Source organism: Halichoerus grypus, chromosome 11 (assembly GCF_964656455.1).
Source record: "Halichoerus grypus chromosome 11, mHalGry1.hap1.1, whole genome shotgun sequence".
Taxonomy (NCBI): domain Eukaryota; kingdom Metazoa; phylum Chordata; class Mammalia; order Carnivora; family Phocidae; genus Halichoerus; species Halichoerus grypus.
The window spans coordinates 45536823-45563834 of NC_135722.1; the positions used below are offsets into that span (position 1 = coordinate 45536823).

A 27012-nucleotide genomic window follows, 5' to 3' on the forward strand; every position below is an offset into this window, starting at 1 on the left:
TAAAATACTTAAAATTTCCAAGAAACTATGTTTTTCTGATTAGTGTTCCTTTCATTGCGGTTAGTTACACTTGTTCTTTATAACAGTCATAGTCAGGTATCGAGTGCTTAGGTATATTACCAACATATCACCTTCAGTCGTGTCTACAAACCCCAAAAAAGATGAATATTGTTTCACTCAGAAACAAGTAAAGAGGAAGCCAGAAGGATGTGCTTGCAACTGTGCTTTAATCCAAGATAAGAGGAAGTAAAGGCCCGGGACAGGCCTTGGTACATACCAACCCAGGAGCTGTGATTTGTTTTCATGTGGCAAAGAGCAATGTCATTAATCATTTCAACAATGCAGGTTGAAGTAACACATACATGAACTTGAGCCTTTTAGAGTAAGGGATACATGCCTCAAAATTTGTTCTTTTAGAAACGTGAGCTAGTATACACTTGCCTTTGATTCCAAGTGTGAACACAAAAGAAAGTAGGGATTTACCGCCCCCCTCCCCCAAAAGGCCAATTAGGTACAAAGATGTGATGAAAGTGCAAAGCGCTATTGAAAAAGGTGTCTGAAAAGTTTGCAGGACCGGTAAAATCGAACAAGTGTTAGCTGAATAGACTAAAGTAATATCCAGGGAAAAGGAACACAGGTGGCTTTGCTCAGGAACTGTCCAGAGCAGAAGTTAGAGGAGAAAGATAGCAAAGGTTTACCTTCTGGGTCTAATGAGCTTCACTTTAAAAATTTTGAGTATTTATTGTGAATGTCATCCATGTCTGAGTCTTAGTAAAAGATAAATTAGTAGTTATTATTGGTAACTTTTCATGATACCCCATCTTTTTTTTAATGTTTTTATTTCAATATAGTTGACACACAATGTTACATTAGTTCAGGTGTACAGCATAGTGATTCAGTTTCTCTGTACAGTATGCTTTGTCACCACAAGTACAGCCAGCCACCACCTGTCACCATACGGTGCTGTAACAGTATCATTGACCATATTCCTTATGCTGTGCCTTTTATTCCTGTGACTCCAGAACTGGAAGCCTGTGTCTCCCACTCCCCTTCCTATGTTACCCATCCTCCCACCCCTTCCCTCTGGCAACCATCAGTTTGTTCTCTGTATTTATTGGTCTGATTCTGCTTTTTGTTTGTCTATTCATTTGTTTTGTTTTTCTTTAAATGGTATTAACTTGAAATCATTTTAAATTATTGAGCCACAGTCCTAACAGACTTTATTTAATAATTAAAAATAAATACTTGGTACAGATAAAATGACAATGAAAAACTGTACAATAATTGCTGTGTTAGGACAAATGTGTACAAATGGGGGTTTTTCAAAAATAATGCATAAGATATGCTGGGTTTTCAGTCAATTTCATTATTAGCTGGAAGAGCACACATGTCTGCCTAATAAAAAGACTACATTTACTGTTCTGTATGCTAAGTTAACCAGTGGAGGGGATGAGCATTATAAAGTCACAGGACAAGACAATCTAAAATCAAATAAGCGTCTTCACAAGCAAAAATAGAGTTCTTCTAAGTCTATAATAATTCAGAAGGGCTTCTCATAATCTGCATTTGCCCACAGAAATAGACAGAAAGGTCTTTGAGCAACTTGTTGACTACTTGGAGCACATGTCCTTAAAAAGTTGCCAAAAGAGAAATTCATTCAGTTATTCGATGTACATTTATTGAGCACCTACTATGTACCAGGCACTAGTAACACAGATGAAGAGTATATTGGTAAAGCTTAAATTCAGATTGGTCTTAAAAAATGCTTTCTGATGAATCACTAAATTCTACCTCTGAAACTAATAATATACTATATGTTAATTAATTGATTTTAAATTAAAAAAAAAAATGCTTTCTACCTGGCCCCTGGGACCACTTATATCTTCTGAAGAAGTCTGCATGTTAGATAAGGGAGAAATTTCACCTTCAAAAAAAAAAAAAAAGCAGAGGTTATAGTGATAAAAAAAAATCTAACCGTTGTGAGGCCTAATGGAATAGTGGGGAAAGGACTGGATTAGGAGTGGGGAAACTAGTTCTGGTCCTATTACTTATTATCTTTGTAACCTCAAGCAAATTTCACCTCTCTGGCCCTAACTCTTCATAAGTAAAATGGTAATTGGGCTACAATCAGAATATTGGAACCAAAAGGAACAGAGATCATCTAATCCTATGTTTTCCACAGTCCTTATAGTTCAAATGAAAATACAAAGAAGGCCCAGTGTAACAGTGATGACAGCAGAGTTGCTTTGAAGAAGGCAGAACCCAGAACCTCCCCCAGCCCTGGAGGGGGATTCACAGAACATTTGAAAACCACTCATCTAGTCCAAACCCTCACTTTTCAGATGAGAAAACCAAGACACAGAATAGGAACAATTGGTTCAGTGTGCACATTTGGCTTCCTAAATAGAAAGGAGGGTGGAGGGCTAAATAAAACAGTGTAAGAAATTCATAAAAAATGCAAATTGTCAAGAAGGAAGTTTTCTATTTTAATTCTCTCAAAGTAGTTCCTTTATGAAAGGGAGCTTTGAAATTGGTTTTGTTTAAGGCAGCCAGCCAGCCAGAGGCTGAAATGAACAACTACCAACTAGCCTGCAGGGTCTATAGAGGATTTTGGCAGAAAACCACACAGACCTCATGTCAGTAGGCACTGGACCTTGGAAGATCCTGGCCCCAACAGTGCAAGCACTAGCGGTTTCAAGAGAAATATTTGGAAAATTTGGAATGAGTACAGACAAGTGTCCAGCTCCCAAATCCCCAAGGAGGAGTCACCATCTATTACTCAGAAATACTAACAGAAGTGGGCATGTTAGATCTTAAAGTGAATGGTGCAACCAAAATCACTAGTTTGAAAGTTCTTTAGAGGCATCCTCTCCAAGGAGGACCGTCCTAGTTTGGTATCTTGACCGCTGTTAATCACAGCAGACTTGAAATTAAACCAAAAAGTTAAAATGCATGTCCACTGCTGGACCTATTGGGTCAGAGCTGTGATCTCTTCTGATTTCATGGCATCAGACAGGAAGCTGAGCTCATTGCATAGGGTCTCATATCGGAACGCCATCCGGATCTGAGCAACATTTGTCTTTCGAATATCATTTCCTTCAGGTCCTTCTTTATAATAATTTTGTCCCAGAAACTTTTGCTTCTCCTGTAGAACCAGAGAAGTACAAATGAAACCATAAACCTTAGGTTCACTTTCTATATTCACACGACAGCTTTGACATTGGCCACACCAAATCAAACCAGTGCCCCTGAAGCTGATCCTCTACCAGGACATGGTTCCCCATGGGGTTCTTAAAAATTCCTCCTGGCTTCTGTGTCCTCAAGGATGTCACCCTGACACCCACATTCATTCCTTTCATTTCTGACTATGCTTTCCTTGATCAGGAGACAAAAATAAGACCCCCAGTGCTGCTGGCAATAAAGAAGGCATGATGAAGGCGTGAAGACTCAGTCCCTCCTGAGAGCCGACAGGGGCAAACAGGTGTTTCTGGGGAGGCCCAGTCTTAGGAAGCAGGTCTGCACAACTGAATCTTGAACCTTAGCTCTTGTCTGCCTGAGCATCCAATAAGAGCAGCACCAGTGCAGCCTCTTCCTGTACCAGTGACATCACCCAGGGGAGGGCCCCAGCAGCCTAAGACACCACGTTCTCAACCCTGGCTCCACATCAGATCACCTGGGAAGTTGTACTTACTGATGCACCGGTTCCATCCCTACGACTTTTCATTCAATCTAGGTACTATTCACTATCCAAGAAATACCGAGTGCCTTTATGTGCCAGGGACTATTCTAGGCTCTAGGGATATAATGCTGAAAAAAACAGTCTAATGGAACTACTGTAATGGAACTCACATTCTAGAAGGAAAGACAGGAAAACATAACTACATATTACAATGTCAGTAGTAATAAATGTTATGAAGGAAAACAGATAAAAAGGATAGAGACTGATGGCAAGTGGGGGGCTACTGTAGAACGGTGATCAGGGAGGCCCTCTCAGAGGAGGTCACATTTGAAGAGAGGTCTGAAAGGGTCAAAGAGCAGCCTTGAAAATTCATGGGTCTCCCCAGGTTTCTCTAGGACCTGAGTTTCAGTGTGACAGACACCCTGCTTGTTGTCTTCACTGATCTCAGCGCCTAGAAAGTGCCTGGCCTGCAGCGGGCGCCCACTGTACGTGTGTTGCAGGGACGGGGGGGACGGAGGGCAGCACCATCACAGCCCGTACCTGATGCGAGAGTCCACTCTGCAGCACGCTGTTCCTGGCAATTTCACACAGGTCACACGTGCTCAGCTTCCACACTTGAGCTGCAATTGCATATTCTTCCATAAGGGCTTCCTAGATCCCCCCGAAAGTAAATGTATTAGATGGTAGGATATCCCTTTAAATCCTTCACATATCTCCAAAGCTAGAAACATCAGACAGACATTGCAGATTTAATTTTTAATGTCTGGCACCCGGATAACCGAACAACATTCCCACCCCACCCCCCTTAAATGATGAACTCCTAAGAGCATTTTTGGCAAATTCTTGGGTTTCCCGAGAGAGCTATATCAAAGAACACCTCCACACATGTTGACCAGCACATGTTTGAAGCCCTGTGTCAGTCATGCGGATGCCTGCCTCTTGGTCTCCTGCGACAGTCTCCCTGGTCATGCACATGCTAAGTACATGCCCTATAGCTTTGCTTTTTATTTAACATCATTTTCTTAAGATTGTCCAAAAATCAAAGTTAATCCAAGTAAAGTATGAAGAGCAGAGATGGAACATAAAATAAGAATGAGAAATGATCAGGTAGTGAGACAGTAATCGCAAAAGGATTTAGGTTTGAGTTGTGCTTTCACTTTATCTCCTCGGATATGAGATGTCTGCGGTTGATCACAAGCCCTTCTGTGACCTCTTGGACGCCCCACTGCCTCTGTAACCAAGAGCAGCAGTTCTCAAAGTGTGATCCAGGGTCCCTGAGGCCTTTTGAAAGGTCATCCCTCTTCCAACTATGTATCTTTGTGAGGCAAGATTTTCTTCATATACTTTGATAAAAACAAGGCATCACAACAGATTGAATGCAGATGTAGATATGAGAATCCTGCTGTCTTCTATTAAGCCAGACATTAAGGAGGTTTGCAAAAATGTAAAACAATGCCATTCCCAATGCCATTTTTTTGTTTTGGGGAAGTATGACTGTTTTTCATAAAAATTGCTATTTATGTTACCATGTAACAGGTTTGTTAATGTAATTTTTAAATGAGTTAATATTTTTCAGTTTTGCATTAGTTTCTAAAATACACTTAAATATCACTAGAGATAACTTATGTAGTCAACAGCTTTCTGAGGGTCTTTATTTCTTAAGAGTATAAAGGGGTCCTGAGACCAGAAGCTTGGAGAGCCTGTCCTAGAAGACTCAGGCACTTCTGTTTTTACTAGTCAATGGCTGGTCCCCTCTTCACCTCTTCCCTTCCTCTTCCCTTGCCCCACAGATCCAAAGTATTATAATAATAATAGTATTAACAAAATGTTAGCTAACATTTTGAGTACATGCTGTATTCAGACACTCTATTAGACTTGGGTTCATTATCTTAATGAATCCTCACAATAAAGTAGATGTAGACATAGAGACAATTGCATCCCTGTTCTACAGATGAAGAGGCAAAAGATAGAGATCCAGTAACTTAACCAACATCACAGAGATAGTAAATGCTAAAGAAAGGGAAAATAGGGCAAAAAAATTAAGCTGTGCCTTTGAGGGTTCAAGAACTCCAAAGACAGGGCTCCTGGAAGGAATGCTTTTCACTCACCAGGAGCTCACCTCTTGCCTTCACTGGGCGCCAGCCCCCACCCCAAAGGCAGAACTGAGCGTGCGCTCTGGTGCCTGCAGTGTGGGGGGCAGGCCAGCACTGGGGCCTGCTGGGGCGCCTAACAGCCTCACCTTTGTGTAGTGGAACTGCATGGGGTCATCGGTGGAGAGAGAAACATGCAGTCCCTTGTGCAGGAATTCCCTCAGAGGGTTTTTGGAATATTCAAGGAACAGACTGTTGTTGCTAAGAGGAGACATGGCAATGGGGATCTGAGCAAGGTAGTAGAGATACTGCAACACCGGACTCTGCAAAAGAACCACCAAACTCAGGTGACGAGTGCCAGAGAGGGGAGGGAGGAAGGGAAGGCAGGACCCCGGGAGACTGGGTAGTGTCTGTGCAATTCCCTCACCAAGCCCGAGTTCCCCAAAGCCAGGGCACCCAGACCTCCCCCTCCCCTCCCCCACCTCTACCTTCATCTCATCCACCACATGCCCCTCTCCTCCTGGGCTGCCCTCTGCCCCATCTTGGCTCCAGACAAGACCCAGCTCAGGGCAGGAAGGCAGCTGCAAGGCCCCAGGCTGCCCCCAGCCCACATACTCTGCTCCCCTCCCCCAGGCACTGCCCCCAGTGGGTCAGCCCGGGAGATGCCCACTTTTGTTGTTGTGTTGCTTTGACCACAAACATTCAGGTTGAGTCCATAAACACTCTGGCTCCTCAGAGATGGGAAGGGGCGGGCCTGACAAGGCTAGAGTGGTTTTCTGATGTAATACCCACCCCCCACGGAATTGTGACACACCGTTAGACCTCCCCAGGATCAGGGCTCAAGAGGAGTCTAAGCAAACATCCTTCTTATGGAAGTGATCCAAAATCTGGAGAAAACCAAATGGGCAGAGTTCGTGGTTGCATTATTTACACAAGCGAAAAGTTGGATGGACTCTGTCTAACAATCGGAGACTAGTTGAATCAGTTATAGACCTTCCAAGTGGTGGGCCATCCTTCCAACAGCCTTTAGAATGAGGACCATAAATACTATGTTGCAGCACAGAAAAATGCTTATTCAAAGAGAGCAGAAACAAAAAATCTGTGCTTATAATAATAAGCACGTTAGAAATAATGCTTTGGTAAAAAAAGAAGAGAATTCTAAATACCAAAATGCTAATAATGGCTATTTCTTTTAAAGTAATAGCAATAAGGGTTTTTTTTTTTTTCCATTTCTCCATCTTTTGGAAAATCCAAATTGTGATGTGTTTGATTATATGCCTTTCATAATTAAATATGAAACCAAGATGATGACAGACAGCCTGACCCAGAAAAAGGCCCCGGCCTTTTAACGTCACAGGCGAGAGCCTCTCGGGGGGCAGACAGGAGCCCAGGTGATCCCGCTCCTCCCCCAGGGAGCCCAGAGCGGGACCATGCTTGCAGGGTAGGCTTCCGTGAGTGGCCTGGTTACCTTCTTAAGGAGCAGCCCGTGGGAAATGTTGTCAGCGGTCAGGAAAGCAGACACCAGGTGGGTGACGGAGCCAGCCTCCCCACAGTGAGGCCGGAACAGGAAAGTGCTCAGGCCCCGTTCCCTGAAGAAGTGAGGCTCTTGGTCAGCAAGGACCCCTGGTCCAACCTACTTGGGGCCCCACAGGCCTGGGGCCTGCACCCCTAGCTCAGGGCCTACTCCAGGGGAGACAGTTGCCCATGGCAGAGTCAACACAGCTGACACAGGGCACTCTGGAAACTACCTCTCCCAAAATACAGAGCGCCAGGTCCAGAGATCTTCAGAACCAAGAGATACCACCCCCCGGGGAACAGAAAGGGGACCGAGTGGTAGAAAGAGACGCTGCTTTGTCCCCATTCACGCTTCACCAGGCCTTGGAGCCCAGGTTCACAGACCTTCAGAGCAGCAAAGACTATGAGAAACCATCAAGTTCAACCACTTGGTCATAAAAATGGGCAAACCCAGAGGATGGAGTCAGGCGTTAGAAACCCCTGGGCAGGTCAGCAGCAGAGCTAGAACTCAAGCCCCCCCCGCAGAAGCTCAGCCTGGACTGCCCCTCCCCAACACCAGGCAGTCTCCTTTCAATCACGGTCCATCCAAAACCTTCGTACCCACAGACTACACTGGCTTAGGCTGAGCGAGCGGGGCCCCGTGGCCCAGCAGGGGGCAGGAGGGAGGCTGGACTTACAAGGGGGGGAATGAACAGCTCAGTGTCGGCTGCCCCCGGGGCACCCGACTCCCGCCATAGGCGCCCCGTGTGTGTGCATTGGTGGGAATCCATGCAGGTAAGACCACTGGCCGGCAGCGCCACGTGGGCATGGATTTAGTCTGTGTTGTCCCTACTATATGTCCCGTGCCTGGGACAGTGCCTGTCACGTAGCTGGCGCGGTAACTTGTTCCATGCATCAGTGCATGTGTGAACACCGTTGGCATAGTGGAAAGAACATGCTCGTGTGTTGGCACATCCCATGTCCGTGTCATACCGGAGATGGACAGGGACACATGTCGGTGCTGGGGGGCACGGGTATGCACACGTGTGTACAGGCACAAGGTTCGGCCGCACTGTGTGTACCACCGCGTCTGGGGTCCGGTGGCCTGCCTGCACGGGCCCGGTGTTGCGCGCTGGGTGTGAGGCGTGAGGGCACGCAGGCGCATGCAGGAGCGGGCTCGCCCACCTGCGGAGGTTGTTGAGCACCATGATGTTGGCGTACATGTAGTAGAGGTAGTAGCTGTAGGGCGGGTTCTGCTCACTGGTCCAGATGTCTGGGTTGGGGCTCTTGTCTGAGAACATGTGGTCGCTGTGCTTGGACTCATCATCCACGCTGTCGAACCCTGTCACCTGGGCAGGAGGAGGGGTCCTACATCAAGCCAAGGCCGATGAGCTGCCAAAGGCCTTGGAGTCCAGGCTTCCTGGGTCCATACCCTAGCTGGGGCCCACAGAGCCTGCGGCCACTTTCCTCCCAGGGAGGGGGAGTGGGCACAAGGCCACAATCTGTCTCTCCGTGGCTTCTAAATGTATCCAAGAGGCCAGCCTGGAGAGTGCCAAGCCCTGGGGTGATTGTGGTGACGGTAAGGGAAAACTTGGGCTGGACCAGGTGACCAGTGAAACAGCCATACCCACTGCCCATCTCTCTGCTGCGCCAAGGAGGAGGCCAGCCCTGCAGGGTAGCTAGCAGAACCAACCATCAGCAGCAGTGACAACAGCTGGGAGGGGGAATGGGACAGGTGTTTCCCATCCTCCTACTATGTGTCAGGCCCTAAGCACTTACCACACATCAGCTAATACAACCCTCAGAGCCATCCTGTGAGGGAGGGCTTGGCTGTGAACAACCCAGGCCCAAGATGCTTAGGGAGCTTGCCCATGCAAGACAACCAGGCTCTGAGCCTACATGGACTCTGGGGCTGTACGTGGAGGATTCCCCTGGGATGTACCTTTGGGGCCATGGGAAACCAGCCTAGATGCCTCACAAACAAGTCAAGGTGGGCCCCATTCAAGAGGACCCCTTGGAAGGCTGAGCTGTGGTTCCCAGCCTCCTGACCTTCCACAGCAGCTACCCCTCAGCTGGGACCCAAACTTTGCCCCTAGTCACTGGCTTCCTGGTTACCTGGTCCCAGACCTTGACGAAAGTGTACCCACAGAAGATACAGCTTCTCAGCCAGTGCATGGGGCAGTTCTTCTAACATGTCTCCCCCCTTTTACTCAGCCACAGCAGTGCTTTGGAAGGGGCTTCTGAAAGACTGCCCACCTTGTTCCACATCTGGCCCAAAATGGGGAGCCCCGGCCAGGTCTGCGAGCCTCGCCCATTCTTACATGGGCAGTAGGTGCCCAGAGGAGCAAGGGACCATGACAGTCTGCGCAGAATCTTCCCTGTCACAGAAACATGTGTCAAAGGCAATAACAGGGCTGCCACCACAGCTCCCAGCACAGCCTGGATGGGGCCGGGGCCCAGAGAGGTACTGTACTCACTAGCCCCATGCCTTAACTGAACTCTCCAGGGCCTGCATGGAGGTAACATCAGCCCCTCTCCTGAGCTCTGTATCCCACAGATGCAGGGCCTCAAGCACAAAATATGTCCAACCCCCAACTCCTCCTGCTCCCCAAGCCTGCTCTTCCCCCACTTGTGGTAGTGACCTCTGAAGGCACCCGAGACTCTTCCCTCTGGCTCACCTTCAGGCTTTGCCCGGGCCCTGTCGATGCAACAGCGATGCCCACCTCCGTGCCCAGAGGCCCTGGCCTGCCGTCTGCATATGCCTCACTTGTCCTACTTGGGAGGCCCTACAGCGTGAGGATAATAACACCTGCTCGGGAATCGGGCACCTGTCTGCGAATTCCAGCTCAGCCACCTCCTAGCTTCGCGTAATTTCCTCCTGTGTGAACTGGAGCTAGTAGCTTCACAGAGCTGTTGTGAGAATTAAATGAGACAATCCATGGAGAGCGCTTAACAGTGCTTAAACAGCAAGCACATGATGATTCTGCTTAGCATTAACACCAACAAAATGACGTGAAGTAAGGTAGTCATGAGGCTGAAGTGAGATCATGTCATGGCATGGATCACGGGGGCAGGCAGCAAACACTCAAAAACCGTGAGCTGTGACCGCTGGTGCAAGCCCCCAGCATCTCTCTCCTGTGCTGGAGCCGGGCCCCTGACTCGCCATCTTGCCCCTTTCCGCCCACCTCCAGCTACCTTCTGTTCCAGGCCTTTCTCCACACAACAGGCAGAATGGTGTTTATCTAAAACATAAGTTCAGTGATGTCCCTCATGGGCTGCTGGGTTTAAACATTTCCTGGCAGACTCAACACACACGCAGACTCAATCACCCCTCCCCCATCCACCCAGCTCTCTGGAATCTTCCCTGCCTCCCTCCCTGTCAGACCCCCAGAACCTTCATGGCATACTGAGCTTGCTTCTCACTGTCTACAGCCATCTCTACTCTGGGACCCCAGAGGGAGGGATCAGCTCCTGCACCACTCATACGTTTTCTGGTTAGCCTGCCCTCCATCCCTCCTTTCCCTCTCCCATAACTCCCATAAATATATGTTGTTGGGCTCGGGTATTCAACCAAACAAGACGTGAGAACCATTATTTCAAGGTAAAAGCAGGAATGTTGACATGTTTGCATTTCTAAAGACCTGGGGCTGCTGCTGGGAGCTGCTGGGGACAGGAACTAGTCTTTCCAGCCCTATCCAGCCAGGAACTGACTGCTCCTCAAGTCTTTCCCCACTGCTGTCTTCCTGACACCCCACCCACACACCAGGGCTGCCCTTGAGGAGAAGGGGACTTCCCCTACCTGGAGCAAACTCATTATTTTAGAAATTCAGTTTCTTGCCCAAGCCTGAGCACACGAGTGAGAGGATCTGAGAAGGGAAGCCTGGCCCAACCCTCTTGGAATCCTCTCTTCCCTCCACCACTATGCACATCGCCTGGAGTACCACCCACACACTCACGTATTTGAGGAAAAGATGAAGCTCTTGGTGATCTTGGGGGTTGACTGTGGCCTCAAAAAGGGGCAGGAAGATGTTCTCCAGCATCTTCCCAAAGCTTGGCAGCAGCTTCTTTGCCCTAAATATGTCACTGGGGGAAAACAGAGACTTGCTGATTAAAGTGAACCCAACGTCCCCATTGGCCTGTGGGCGGGCAGTCCCATCCTTTTCTTAAGCAGCTTGTGTTCCATCTAAACACCCGGAGCAGAGCCAGAGATGTGGCTTAAACACAGGTCCTTCCTCTGCTCTCCAACTCCCAGCAAGGTCTGCAATACTAGGCATTGGTTTGCAAACTCAACACCCACCCCTGCCCATCAGAGAGCTTTCCCAAGCTACAGGCCATGCTGGGAATGGGGTGTTGGGACTCAGGCTGGCCCAAGTTCTAAGAGATGAGTTCTCAAATTTCTCAGTGATCCAAACTCTCTGCCACTCAGCTCAGTTCCCCTAAACTGCATATCCCAGCCCACTGAGGGACAATGAACCCCACACTGGCCAGATGGGAGAGGCCAGTGGTCGTCCGAATCATAGCCATGGAGAGGGCCAGCATGTAGCATGTAACCACTAGGTTACTCATACCCTTGGGCTCACACAAAAGGATCATCCACCCTCAAACCCCAATGGGTAGTAGTTCCTACTAGGCTTTGCACAGGCTTGTTTGTCAAAGAACAAGGGTTGAAGTGTCACAAGGATGTTTGCCGACCACCCCTCGCTATGGGACAATCTCTAGGGAGGAGAGGCCCAAGCTGGCACCAGCACCAGCCCCACCAGAATAGCGCAGACCCAGCAGCCCATGAGGGCATGGGCAGACAGCAAGCCACCTCACTTACTAGATCCGGGGCACCTGGATGATCCAGCGCATGTTGGGGGAGTAGACCTTGTGCTGGATGAACCAGCGGGCCAGGTTGGGCCACTCCTCGGGACTGCGGCCGTAGATGGAGAGCCGTGGCTCTGAGTACTGGTACTTGCTCTCCTCCATCTCCCTGGCCACCTCCTAACACCAAGAAGAGCTCGGGTCAGCCCAAGAGCACCCCAGCTGCTGGATCCTGCGGCTTCCTCAGCCACCTGCTCCCAGGCTGGGAAGACCTGATCTCTGTCCCCTAGCTGCCATGTAACTACTCCTCCACCCCAGTCGAGGCTCCTTTCATGCATAACCAGGCCAGGCAGCAGAAGCATCTCCAAATGGATTTAACCTGCCCCCAGCCAAATTCAGGCTGCAGACAGACAGGGCGGTGAGCCTGGATGCCGTGAGTGCCAGGATACCCTCCCCTCCTCTGGCCTGCAGTCAGCACCTGCAGCACCAGCCCGCCCGTGCTCAGGAGCTGGCGGCCAGGGCCACCGCATGGGCCCCCTGGGCACCTTAGCCTTGCCTGAGCTGGATGGTGGGCCCACAGGGATTTGGGGAGGGGGAAACAGGAGGCCATGCAGCGCCCCCACCCTCTGCAGACAGATGCTGTCAGGGATCTGGGGAGGGCTTGACTCCCAAGGGCTCACTCGCCTTGACCATCCGAGCAAAGTACTCTCCTCCCAGGTAGTTTTCAGTTTTCAAATAGAGGTCGCGCAGCTCACTGGCCCCCACAGGGTTGTATTTGGAGTTGAACTTGTCAAAGCGATGGAATGTCTGCCGACCCTGGAGAGAGGAGACCACCAGGCAGATGGCCATATTGTTCTGCAGCTACCATACACGCATGTTTCCCTCTCCAGGCCTTTACGAGGTGGCCCTATGTGTGGCCATGCTAACCGATGTCTTCTATGTCCGTTCTTGCATGAACTCTTGGAAAGTCCTGGAGCCAGGATGTGTATCCTCACTCAGCCAGCCTGGGGGTCCTTTAGTGAGGCCCTCTGTGAAGACCAAGGGGCCTTGTGCTCCAAGGCGCCATGGCTAGGAGCCCAGCTGACTGAGTGAGCAGAAAACACCAAACTATAACAGTCAGTAATACAGTGTGTCTGTTACTGCTTGGACTTCCTAAGGCACCTTCTCCACATTACTCATTTTGTGTTTGATTGGTTTTACGAAGATTTTTTTATTGTGGTAAAATATACATAACACAAAACTTACCATCTTAACCATTTTTAAGTGTACAGTTCAATGGTATGAAATGCATTCATTATGTTGTGCAACCATCACCACCATGCATCTCCAGACCTCTCTATCTTATAAAACTGAAACCTGGTACCCATTAAACGATGATTCCCCACGACTCCTTCCTCCTGTCCCTGGTAACCACCACTCTCCTTTCTGTCTCCATGAATTTGCCTACTCTATGTACCTCATGCAAGTGAATTGTACATTAACTGTCCTTTTGTGTCTGGCTTTTTTGACTTAGCATCATGTGTTCAAGGTTCATCCATCTCATAGCAAGTATCATACTTCATGCCTTTTTAGGGCTGAATCATATTCCAGTGTATGTTTTTACACATCTTGTTTATCCATTCACCTACTGTGGACACCTGGGTTGTTTCCACTTTTCAACCATTGTGAATAATGCTGCTACCAGCGTGGATGTGCAAGTATCTGTTTTCGTCACTGCTTTCAGTTCTTTGGGGTATAGTCCTAGGAATGGAATTGCTGGAACATATGGTAATTCTATATCTAACTTTTTCAGGAAACTCCATACTGTCTTCTAGAGCAACGGCACCATCATTTAGTTTTTAATAACTGTCCTGTCAATAAGGCACATGGCAGTCCCCATTTTATAAGCAAGGAAATAAAAGTGTAAGTGAATCGCTTAAGGGCCCACGACTCCCAACCAGCAGAAGGGGAATTAGAACTGGGACCTGTCTGACTCCAAGCCACACGCACTTTTCCCCTGTCCCATGGCCCTGTTATTCCCTGAGGCCAGATTCCCTTTCACATCTCTATGGCTGGAAGGGACAGGGCCGCAGCCTCTCCCTGGGCACAGCCGTGGTCTTCTTTCCCCGGGAGCGGAGTGCTTGCCCAGGATGGCGGGAGGCACTGGGGCAGAAGCTCACTCACCGCATGGACGTCCAGGGAATCCACAGTGAGGTCGTACGGGTCCATGTGCAGGCTGTCGAACACCTGCCGCAGGGTGATCTTGCGGCCCCGCTTCTCGGCCACGGTCCTGTCGGGCTCTGTCTGGTACGTGTGCTTGATGAAGCGCAGCAAGTGCTTCTGGTTCATGCACGCAGCTGCGTGGATGTGTGTGTCCACCTGCAGCGCAGTGCCCACCAGCCATGAACCAGGCGCCCTCTCCCCACTGGCAAGGAGACAGGGTGTCCAACCCTCAAAGTGGCGCGCGAAACCTCAGCACCTGCGGTCCCACCAATGCCTGGACCTACGCCCCTCCCCTCAGTGTCTCCTCTAGACTTCAAAACTGGTCCTCCTTCTAGCTTTGCTGCCCTATTGACCTCATTACAGCAGCCAGAGATCTTTTTAAAATGTAGATTGGGTCTGGCCACTCGCCTGCTAACAAATCATCAGTGGCCCCCAAGTCTTCAAGAGAAAGCCCAGACTCCGTCAACTGGGATTCAAGCCTTGCTTCCAGTTCCCACCTTACCACTGCCCACTCTGTGCTCCAGCCCTGACCTACAACTAACAGGTGCCCAAGGCACTGTGCTATTCTGCACTGCGTCACTTTGCCCATGCGTCTCCTCTGCTTGGCGTGCCTTCCTTGCTCCTCACCAATCTCATCCACCTACGCGCGATTTCTTAAAACCTCCTCCACTTGGAAGCCAATCCTGATCCCCCCGGCACACTGACCAGTTGTTCCCTTGACTGGCCGGGAAAGCTAGCGCACACACTCCCGTGACTGTGCACGTCCTCCCAATTCACTCTACAGATTTCCCCTCCACTCTGCCACTAGACTGAGCGCAGTCCTCAAGGGACAGGGACTTCAGCTGATGCATCTCAGTCTCCAACGCCTACCCCACAGCCTAGTATGACCTATCTGTTGAATCAGTGGATGGATGAATGAACAAATGGTGATATACACATCCTCATATAACCCCAAGGACCCGCCAGATGCCCCACCAAATACCATTCTTCCCACTGACCTCTCTTGGAGCATTCCCTTCAGCCAGCAGCCCTAACGCAATGAGCCCTAGCCAAGCTGAGGGATGGCCTGAGGTCACAGTGGGCATCCTGACTCCCCTTGCCTGAGCCCAGGGGGCCTCAGAGAGGGCCCCAGGGAAATGGCAGCAGCCTCACAGGCCAGGATGCTGCCAACCACCAGACTGCGCTCTGCAGTTCCTGCTGCAGCCGACTGGGTACTCTGCCAGGGCTGGGATGAGGAGGCGGCTGACCTGTGGCCAGGGAATGCTGTCCACAGCTGGCCAGGCATCTCTGAGTCATGCCAAACCAGACATTTGATCTACTGAATCTCTGTGAACGTTATACAAGCCAGCCCATGTCATTGGCCACATCACTGACTCATCGGGGCCCTTCCTGCCATTCATCCTGCCACCTCCAACCAGAAAGACCACTAGACATCAGAGAAATAAAGCCATTCAAAGCGCCAAAAGCTAAAACATCACCCAAAGCACTGTGCAAAGGTTCAGTCACCTCAGGGGCAGGCAGGGCTCATGTGGGACGCCCAAGTGGTCAGCCTGGCTTAGCTCAGCCAGACACAGCTGGACTCAACTACCTCAGCATGACATAGCACATTCTGGGTTTTCTGGTTCTGTCCTCTAGCACACCAGTGACACACTGCAGGGGGTGCAGGCTGTCCTTACCCCCACAAGTCACAAGATGAGGGAGAAAAATAACTGGACAATCCAGGAAGCATCCAATCCAAATTTCAGAAGGTCCAAGGTGATTATTTTAGGAACAACTAAAAGAGCCCGTCATTGGATGTCAGTGTTTTCAATTCACCAGAAGATACCAGCGCGTACCTTGCTTTCACCTCGGGCCCAGGTCTAAGCCAACAGTACAGTTTACAAACTGGCCATTTCCACATGCATGTCAGACATCAATAATCGATTGCAGCACTTTCACTAAGCATTGGGAGTAACCACTGCCAACTGGTCAAGTTTGGCACAGAAGATGAAGCCAATTTGCTCTGCTTGATATATGACACTTAAACCAAAATGGAGAAGGCCCAATCTTACCCAACTCCTAGGCAGTAAACACACTCAGCCCTGGTTCTTAGCTCTGAACAAAAAACAGACGTCTCAGTTACACGGTCCTGCTGGCTAGGCCGCAGGGTGTCCTAAGTCATGCCCTGCGGTGATGTTGCAGGCGCTCTCACAAACACCACCCACACAGACCCATGGCCACTCACAGCTTCTGCCTCAGCGCACGGCCCTGGCCTGCCCTCCCAACACGGACAGCCACCTTGGAAATACGGAGGCCACCCTCCCAGCCCACCCGGGGTTTCAGAAAGCCAGCTCTCTTCCCACAGAAGAAGCTTCCAGGGTAAGATTAAGTAGCCAGCACCCGGGAGACAGGGAGGGGCAGGCAGAGGCCTGACTTGGAGCACAGCCGGGCCCATGTTTATGGACTGCTGTGGTGCCAGAGAACAGGCCACTGAGTCACAGCACAGGGGTCAAGGTCATCCCTATCCAGAGAACACATTAACCCCCAGACCGACAGGGAACGCCTAGGGGTAGGTGACCACAGGCCCCCCCCCCCCCGACCAGGACTCTGTCCCATATGACAGCCAGGGAGCAGCTGGAACACCCACCGGGGCCCCACCTCAGGAGCAAACAGTGTCCGAGCCAGTGCAGTTAGCAGGAACACCTCAGCTGCAGGCAGCAGGAAGCAGTCAGGCCCGGAGTGTTCATGCAGAGGGCGGGGCTGCACGGGGCCAGGCAAGGAGCTTCCTCGGGCACCCATCTGGGCATGGGGGGTGCATTCAGGCAGGACTGAGAGGAGCTGGCATGGTGCCTGAAGCACCTACCTGTCTGAGCCCCTGAGCCTCACAGAGAAGGAGCAAACAGTGTTCAAGGGTGAGAATGCCAGGTGGGTGATTTCTAACACATCCTCTCACCCCTACCTGGAGCCCCCTGAGAAACTTCCATAAGCCTCACAGCCCATGAGCTGAAGCCACCTCTCACTCTTAAGGTCCCATCCAAGTGGGAGTCCATGCCAGACCCCATGATGCTTAACAGGGGTGACCCTGGGGCCTCCCTGGAGGAGGCCGTCTGTCCATCACTGCTCAGTGTTCCCAGTCAGGTCAGGGAGGCCTGGGCTCCACAGAGGAGCCGCATCCTCCCCTGACTAACGCTCCCTTATCAAAGCTGACCCCAGGGAGGGGGAGTCCTCAAGGGGTCACATCTGGGACAGAATCCCCTCTGGAGATGAGGACCCCACAGTGAGTCAGCTTGGGTTTGGCCATGAGGCAAAGCCTAATCCCCACCCTTCCCCCCTGAGCTTCTCTCCCAGAATACTACCATGCCCCCTCCCCGCTCCCTGCTTCCTCTGAGAAACCCAGCCCCCCCCCCACATGGTCCAGAACCTCACATACCTCCACCACCTCACTCTCCCCACAGCCCAGCACCATGCTGTCCCCCACACCTGAGCTCCTGTCACACCACACACTGGACATAGTTTCTCCTCTCTCATGGTACAGCACTCTCTCCCTCTTAGTCTTCGGTATATGCTGTGCCCTCTGCCTGGAATGCCATCCCTTCCATTCCCTTGCCCCCGCACCCCCCCCCCCCTCGCTCCTGCCCAGGCTGACTCCTATGCACTCTTTTAAGTCAGCTCAGTTCTGGGCTCTTCCTGGAAGCCACAACACTTCACACTGACAGGACCGGGCTAGGAACTTCTCGGGGACGGTCAGTGACTCCTGTTCAACATCAAACACCCCAGGCTTAGCACTGATATTAGTTAAATGGAAGAAAATGGAACAGCTGGAGGCCATGACCATTTAACACACACACCTGCCCCAGCTGCAGCCGCAGTCCCCGAACCCAGGTAAGGCTGCTCATGCACCCTAGGGGAGGGGCAAGACGGGAGTGCATTGGATGCTTTTCCTTACCTACTTCTGGTCCAGAAGGAAGCAAAACCACCAACTCCCAAGTCCAAAGAGGTCTTAACAGCCTTTTCTCTCCATGATGAATTCAATACATCCTCCACCTTACAAGTAGCCTGGCCTCAAGTCTTATGACCAATTAACAGACCATACCCTATTTTCCAAGTTAGAGGGCACATTGCAACAGACACATAACACGGACAAAGGTTTCCACCTAGAGTCATACCAAGTACCGTCTGAGACATGGCCCGGCAGAGGGAAGGCAACTCGCCAGTCTTTCTTCCACACATACACATCACACTCCTCTGGCCAAGGAAGGCCACACAGGGGACCAGCCCCAGACTGGCTCAGGGCATCCCAGTGGGTTGGGAGGGGGACTGGGAGGGGTTGCTCTCAATAGTGGCCCACTGACGCACCTTTCTCACGTTATAGAAGTCTCGGTGGGGGTTACTCTTCAACTCTTTGAACTCAGACATTTCATTTAACATCTCGTGAAGGCTGAACTTGGATTCCAGAAAGTTCAGTCGCCGGTGACAGTATGTTTTCCTGCAGGTGGGGAAGGGGGAGAAACCCCAGTTGAGGAGAAGTCACACGGAGCTCTCCAGTTTGGAGACCTCCAGCAGCTGTGGGGACCGGCCCTCAGGTGGAAGGTCAGGATGTAGCAGGGAGGGATGTGGCGGTTCCAGCTTTCTGCAGACCCAGCTGGACTGTGTAACCACCTCCATGTGTTCTGTGACATGAGTGGAGGGTCCATTCAGGGCGGTACAAAGCTGACTTTGCGACCTCGTGCAGGTTCTTGGACTTGTAGCTGTATGTGCTTAGGCAATTCATCCCAAACCTCTGTTTCCCACGAACAAATATGGAGATGACAGTGCCCAAGACTGAGCTGAGTGGATGCTCAGTAAAGGTCTCCCTCCTCATCCCTTCCTTCCTTCTGTGTTCCCATCGATCCTCAGCCACCTTTAACTCCTTAAAAGGAATTTCACTTCTGCCCAGAACCTCAGTAATACAGCCAAACTATAAGGCAAGACCTGCCCACATTGGCATGGGGAGAAAGCATCTGGTGACCTAATGACATTCTGCAACCCCCGAGACCTGAAGACCCTTCGACTCTGAGATTTCAGGACAAACAGAGGAGGTTTTGTATCACGAGCAGATGAGGAATGCAGAGATGTTTGTTACTAGGACAGAAATCTCTGCAGGGACTGATGCTCCCGCCAGTCAGCAAAGGCCACCAAGGGTGGGAATGCTCACTGCTCCCAGCCAACTTCCAGCCCACACCCAGCCCAGGGCTTGGCCATGTGCCTGTGCCCACAGCCACACGGAACTCCCAACCACAAGTCATGCCACCCTGCTTCCTGTGACCCCCAAACAAACAGCAGCTCCCTTGGCATGAAATCACTCGGACTTTCATCAGGAGCAGCTGCCGACCCTGGAACAGCACCATCATGTCGACCGAGACAATCCCCAGAGCAGAGCTCAGAGGAAGCATGAAGAGTCTGAGTCAGGAGGGATTTCAAAGGCCATCTCACCTAGTCCCTTTACCAGCAGGACTGGCCTGGACAGCCTCTGGGACAGGACAACCCCTGCTCACATACCTCCTGGAACAGCCGGGGTCCTCCCCCTCCTCTCCCTCCCAAGGCTTCCCCTCACAGCTCCTCCTCACATGGCAGAGGCAAGCCTCCTGGAAACTGCCTTTTCCCCCTACCGGATCTTAGCTCTGCCCTCAGATCAGGGAGGCCTGAGACCCACTCTCCCCACCCCCCTGGGACCCACCCTCCTCCCTTGGAAACTGGCATCACACCATTCCCTGCAAAACCCTGAAGGCAGGGCAAGAGAGGCTCCTGGGCAGTGACCGCACCCTTTTCCTGCCCCCACTGCCGAGTCCTGGCCAAGCACTCAGCACAGCCATTCCCCGGCTCAGGGGCCAGGCCTGCCCAACCTCCTTTGCTGATTAGCTGAAGTGCTCACCAAGAAGGGAGGGACCAAATGCAGGGAGACAACTGCCTTCCAGTTTAGCTCAAGCCAAGCCCACGAGGGAGCGAGCATCCTGGGGGTCATGGCACAAAGCTACCAGGCTCCCTGCACTCTCCCCTCCAGAAACACGGAAAACCCAACAACCAAAGCAACAGTCTTCTTCTCTCCTCCACCATCTGTGATGCCCTGGGCTGGACCTCTGCAAGGCTGCCACCCTGAGTGGGGAGAGGGAAAACTGCCACTTTAAGAAACAGAAGTTCCAGCTTTAGGATGCAGAAGAGACAGGTAGTACTGACTCTAAGGACATGCCAGCCTATGATGGAAAATTGTCGCAGGAACCCACAAAGCACGGTGGGGAAAGGGAAAGTACTCTCTTTCTGGGATGATTTAAGTGCAGGAAAGCCCAGAGTAAAAGGGGGACCTGGTTGGCCTTTCCCAGCCCCTTCCTACAGAACAGCCACCATGCAAAGAGAGGCAGACTTGGGGGAAGCCGGCTTACGTGGGGCCATCTGTGATGAGAGCCAGGATGTGGCTCATGTCCACGGTGTAGGTCTCCAGGTCGGGGTAGGGCAGGCTGTGGGGTTCCTGGCGCTCCAGCATCTTCTTGTTATCGTACACGAAGAGGATGCCCCCCTGCATGCGGACCAGGTAGCCCAGGTTGGGGGGAGCATTGTCCAGACAGTAAGGGTCTTCCTGGGGCAGAGGGGGAGGGTGGAAGTCTGCAAAACAGGATTGAGTGATTGCAAAGTGCCCTTGACCTCATGAGCTCACGTGAGCTCAGAAGTCACCTCAGTGAGGGCTATCCTCATCATCTCATCTAAAACCCAACCACCCCCACCACTCTCACCTGCCCTGACATCACATATCTCCTTCTCTCCTTTATATCGTCTCCTTGGCATCTGCCACTATGGAAAACAATTCCACTTACTTATCTTGGGTCTTTTATGTTTTGTTTGTTTACTGCTGTATCTGCATTTCCTAGAACAGCCCCTGGCACATGGCTGGCACTTCAGTAAATGTTTTTAATTTAACTGAAATGAGCTTCAGCCTCCTGGGCATGACAGGGACTCCAGGCACATTAGAAAGGGCTGTTGTGTCCTCTCCTAATAAAATAACAGGCAGCACCTGGGACTGCCCAGTGGGAATAATTGTCCCTGTCCTCCCACAACTTCCTGAGCCCCGGGCAGGCAAGGGGCTAGATGGAAGGAGGGCTCCTCTCCTCCCCAAATAAGCACAGAATAGGCAGCTCATCCCCCACAGAGCAGGGAATAGCAAAGACAGAGTTCTCTGTCCCCAGGGCTGTTAGCCCACAGGAGGCAGAAAATGCCGCTTGGCCATTTCCCAGCTATGAGACTGAACAAACCACTTCACCTCTCTGATCCTGCCTGCTCATCTGAGAATAACACACCCTGCCTTAATGGGATGTTGTAAAGGCTGCAAACGTGGGTATAAGCAATGCTTTGTAACAGTGATGCCTATAACCCATCAATTAGACGACATTATTCGCATCACTCTTCCCATGAGTTCTCCTGACTCTAGAGAAGCTCCGTCTCTGGCCAAGGAACAGAGGTTATGCTCAATAGCAGTAGATCTGGGGGCTCTGACTCTGCACACCAGCCAAGCCCACATAGGGCGCAGCTGCTCAGCTGCCAGCCTAGGCAGGCAGAAGCCCTGGAATCTTCATCGAAGAAAGCAGCCAAGGCCTGGTGACCTGCCTGGGCGTCCCCCAGTCAGTGCTGGGAACAGACCGCCCCAGAGAACACATGAGGCATCACAGGGGCTGAAGCACGTTCCCCCCTCAGGCACAGCCCCCGGCTAGCTCAGGAGTCCCTGAAGTGTGCCAGGGGGCCTGCAAGAACCCACAGCGTCTGCCTCACCAGGCTCATTCCCAGGCCCCCTGGGTACTCTGTTTTGTATAAAGTACATATTTGACAGCTGGTCCTGTCTGCTCTTGCCAAAACTGGGGCAGGTAGCTTCGACTAGCCTCAGACAGATAGGGAAATGGGCCCGGGGGGGCTGCGATTTAACCAGGGTCCCAGGTGGTCACAGATGCTCAACGTCCAGGTCTCAGAGCTTCAAGGAAAACCTGGACAGGAGACCCCTTGGCACCCATTACAGCCAGAGGGCAGCCAGGGTCCTGGGCACTGGCACAGACCAGCAGGCCCTTGCCTGATCCCCCAGTACCACCTTTACAGATGGTAGTTTCTTGTTGTCTTCATTCATCTTACCTAACTTACTTACGGCCTCTACTGCTCCTAGGTCCTTCTCAGACCAGACTCCCCCAGAAACCATCCTGCCATCTCTGATCTCTTCTTCCCCACATTCTGCAGGGTAAATACAGCTACCATTGACTGAACACTCACTCACCAGGTGCCAGAACTGCACTAAGTACTTCATGTGCATTCTCTCATTCAATCCTCAGAACGGACCCAGGGTATAGATATTAGTCCCATTTTACAGATTGAGAAACTGAGGTTTGCCCAAGACAGTGGTGGAGCTGAGACCAGAAGGTAGGTGTGTTTGACTCCAGAGCCTACTTTCCCTGCCCCCAGAACATGCACTCTGCATCTACCCCCATTCTACCCCACCCTACTAGCAAATTCAGCATTTACAGTCGTGGTGTTGTGGGGTTTTTTGTTTTTTTTTTTAAAGATTTTATTTATTTATTTGAGAGAGAAAGAATGAGACTGAGAGAGAGCATGAGAGGGGGGAGGGTCAGAGGGAGAAGCAGACTCCCTGCTGAGCAGGGAGCCTGATGCGGAACTTGATCCCGGGACTCCAGGATCATGACCTGAGCTAAAGGCAGTCACTTAACCAACTGAGCCACCCAGGCACCCAGTCGTGGTGTTGTTTTAAATATCCAGGATGAGATTGCCTATCTCTCTGAACTGCTATAGCTCAGTTCTACCCAGGGCAGAGCATAGAGCGCACACAGAAGGAATCCTTGGGTGTAGGAAGCCCATACCAGGGCCCTGTCCTTAAAACACCATCTGGGAAAAATATATCCAGTCAGGAAAAAGTCCTGACCAACTCTTGGGCCATGCCCCACTTAGGACCCCCCATGCACCCACAGTGCCCTACCTGGGAGGCCTTCTTCCGGAGGCATGGTGTCTACCCGCCGATGGCCCAGGTACTGGGCAGTGGTCCGTGGAAAGCGGTGGTAGGCAAGCCTGGCATACTTCTCCCGTATCATCAAGGCCTTGGCCAGGCTCTTGGCAGCCTGCTCATAGTCCTCCACAGTGATCTGCAGAAGGGGGTGGGCAGAGAAGAGTCCACATAGCAAGACTGAGACCACGGTCCATAGCAAGATCTCCTGCAAAGTTGGCTTTCAGCTGGCAGCTGAGAACTTGGGTTTCAGGTGCCTTCCCCCACTCGCTAATATGAGCAGCTCATCCAGCCTAAACGGTTTGCACAAACACTACGGTTTATGCCGAACACCTGGTTTTCTCTGGGAGTCTGGAAGACAAGGTTTTTATTAACCTTGGGTGCTGAGTCTCTGATGAGCTTCCATGGTAGACGACACTTCAAATATGTCACGAGTTGATGCTGAAGGAATGAAGTGTGTTCTGCTGACGCCACGGGGAGAGGAGTCTGGGTTCTGGCAGATTCTACTGCCTGTCCCTTTTCCCTGTGCTGACTTCACTCTGCATCCGTTCACTGTAATAAATCCTAGTCCTGAGTACAACTCTGTGCTGGGTCCTAAGTGTCCTCCTAGTCAATGACTGAGCCCGGGGACCCTTGGCCCAGGCGGAGAATGAGGGCTGCTGGAGACTCAGAGAAAGGCAGGTCCTCCAGCCTGCACCCCCAAGACCAGCCTCTGGTGCTGCTAGTGAAACCACAGCCTTTCTGCTGCACCCTGAACATGACGAGCCAGGGCCTGGACCATAGCCCTGACGAGGGTGAGGATCATCGCTTTCACTGGAGAAAACACAGGGGTCCCCCAGAGGTAAACATAAAAACTCGGCATGCTCAGTCTGCTGCTTTGCCACCCCTGGCTTCTGCTTCATCTGTGAATCACCCAATTCACCCAGTCAACAAGCACTTATTGGCAAGTGTTAGATTTCATTTTGGTCCTCACAGCAACCCATTCTACCAAGGGCGAAACCGTGACCCAGAGAGGATAAATCACTCGCCAGAAGTTACAAAGTCAGACTTCAGATTCTGGTCTGATTGGCTCTCTGCACCTAAGCATGTTCTGCCTTCCCAGAGCTGCCTGTTTCTCAAAGATGGAAGAGAGAAATTCCCACCTTCCAGTGGGCTTATTTATCTCTGCCTGTCTGGGAAGGAGGTGTGTTGCAGAAACCCAAACGTGTCTGGGGAGACAAGCAGCTAAACTGACAGTCATAACAGGACGTAAGTGACACAGAGCAGAGGGAGGTACAAGATGCCGGTGGAGCACGGGGGTGTGGGGCGTGTTCCTGGAAGTTTCCTCTCTGCTTTAATTAAAAACCACTTTTAGTTTTAAAACATTTTAAACACACAGACAAGCAGTGAAGATAATATGACAGACACCCATGTGTCTACCTTCCAGAGCTAAAACTTCTAATGTTTTTCATTACTGTTCCAGATCTCCCATATATTTGAATAAATAAATCATCACAGACACTGCTAAAACTCCACCCTCCCTGCTCCTCCACCCCACTCCAGGCTCAGAGGAAGCAAGTTGGTATATAGCTTTCCCATGCATGTTTTTATACTTTTACTCAATGTTGCTCCTCGCTTTTGTTAAGAAAGTAGCTTCTCCCTTCCTGATTCCACGTGTCCCCACATTAATTCCATTTTACACCTTCCAGTGGACGGCTTCTGAGAGCAGCAGGAATAGGTGAATAGACACAAACATCTTAGAACCTTAGACAAAAATATGTCCCTGCCAATGACAAAGCCAAACACTTGGCAGAGCCAAAGGACTCAGCAGGGCAAGGGGCTCAGGCCATGGCTAAAGTATCAGAAAGGGTGCTCAGGAGCCCAGGTGACCAGCAGTCACCAGCCAGCTTACAGACACTGTGGGCCCTATGCCCGGCAGCAGGCCCACTGAGAGCCAAGGTGATCTGTAAGGTCAGCCTGCCTTTCATGGACTCATAGCTCTCTAGGGACCAACTGCCCAATTCAGGGGCTCCATGCCAGGAGACCGATGGAAAGAAGCTAGCTACTGCACCAAGCCAACATCCTCCCATTCAGCTGGCTGGTCCACCTCTACTCCCCCTTCTCCTGTTCTGCCCACATGTCAGAGGCCAGGTAGATATTAAGGACTCCTGGTCAGGATGCTGCATCTTCGGAGAAGGCCTGCATTGTGTCCAATCCAACAAAATTCCCATCCATAGGAACTTAAAGTGTGGTACACCCACACAGTGGAATATTATGCACTTGTTAAAAAAAAAAAAAGAACAAGGATGTTCTTTATATATTAATACGGCATTATCTCCTAGATGTGCCATTAAGTGAGAAAAGCTAGAGTCAGTATAATGTGTATAGTAAACTACCATTTATGTAAAAATAAACAAATTATATGTGCCTAATTAATTTTAGATACACATAAGAAACCAAAGCCAAGGATTGCCTCAAATAATAAAATATTTGGGGGGGCATCTGGGTGGCACAGTCAGTTAAGCGTCCGACTCTTGATTTCAGCTCAGGTCATGATCTCAGGGATGTGAGATGGAGTCCTTCATCACGTCGGGCTCCATGGCTCAGCAGAGAGTCTGCTTGGGACTCTCTCTCCCTCTCCCTCTGCCCCCCCTCCACCTTGCACATGTGTGTGCCCTCTCTCTCAAAAAAAAAAAAAAAAAACGAAGAAGAAGAAGAGAGAGTTAACAAGGACAAGGACAATTGAGGTGTGGGTAGCAGGTTGAGGGCCAGGGAGGGAGAACCAAACTTAACCCTGTACTAAGTGATACTTCTCTTCAAGAAGGAAGCAATAAAAATGCATCATCCAACCAAGAAAATTAGCACATTTTCAGTGACTGAGCTTGTTCATTTTCTCATCAAGACCCCCTCTTCCTGGTTGGGAGGGTCTAGCCTGTATTTAAGGATACTGAGCCGAATCCCATAGGAGGAGCTGAACCAGCAATGACTGATTCCACACAAACCAGTCAACACGTGGACTTCGAGTCCACTCAACATTTGGAAACACTCAAGGGTCTGAGCTGGCATCTTCCTCAGTGGGCTGCAGGGATTGAGAGCAGCATTCTGGACCCACAGAACACAAGGACTTTGCAGGCCACAGGCCCAGTGTGCCAGCCCGCAGCCCTCGCCCCACCCCCACAGGAAGGAGCAGTGCCCTAGCCACACCCGTACCCCACAACCTCCACTAAGACCCTCCTTCTCTTCAGACTCCTGTGCCTCCTGCCCATCACCTCCCAGACACCCGTGGACTGGACCAAGCTTCAGCGCTAGGCATGTCCCTGGTGGCCAAGGGACACAGGGGGGTGGGGTGTGTTCCTGGAAGCACAAAGCACATGGGCCCTCACGCAGGCCCCTGGGGCACAGGTAGAGAGTGGGGAGTGGGAGATGCCTTACCCCGGCACAGTAATCTCCACTGATGGTGACCCGCTGGAACTCGGGCATGGCATAGGGCACTGGCGTGGGCTGGGAAGTGGTGCCAGGGAGCACAGGGGTCGTGGGAGACATGACCGGACTGGCCGTCGGGGGGCCCTTCCAATCTTGCTGCGTCGGCATTTGCAGAGACAGGGACTGGGACCGAATCATCTTGAAACTTTTCTTTCTAAAAGCCAAGGACAAGGAAAAGTGGGAAACATCAGCCACGAATTGGGGCAAGTGATAAAGAGTCTTTGTTATGCACATGGCAGGAGAATTGCCCTCTGATTCATCACTGGTACTGGCCCTACCAT

General features: G+C 51.0%; 1 protein-coding gene across 6 annotated transcripts in view; it reads right to left on the bottom strand.

Annotated features, from left to right (window-relative positions):
• Positions 1–208: 208 nt before the first annotated feature.
• AMPD3 (adenosine monophosphate deaminase 3) overlaps positions 209–27012 on the bottom strand; it is a 47223-nt gene continuing 20419 nt past the window's right edge. For 5 of the 6 annotated variants that reach the window (XM_036111145.2, XM_036111149.2, XM_036111146.2 and 2 more), the window contains exons 3-15: positions 26681–26885; positions 23246–23408; positions 20664–20883; positions 18604–18733; positions 14230–14424; positions 12751–12882; positions 12083–12246; positions 11220–11346; positions 8449–8612; positions 7238–7358; positions 5919–6092; positions 4220–4330; positions 209–3145 (exon numbers count right to left, since the gene is read on the bottom strand). In XM_036111145.2, the coding sequence (XP_035967038.1) occupies positions 2969–3145; positions 4220–4330; positions 5919–6092; positions 7238–7358; positions 8449–8612; positions 11220–11346; positions 12083–12246; positions 12751–12882; positions 14230–14424; positions 18604–18733; positions 20664–20883; positions 23246–23408; positions 26681–26885 (2083 nt within the window). In that variant the 3' untranslated portion in view covers positions 209–2968. The remainder of the gene's footprint in view (positions 3146–4219; positions 4331–5918; positions 6093–7237; positions 7359–8448; positions 8613–11219; positions 11347–12082; positions 12247–12750; positions 12883–14229; positions 14425–18603; positions 18734–20663; positions 20884–23245; positions 23409–26680; positions 26886–27012) is intronic. The other variant, XM_036111151.2, reaches the window with a different exon arrangement.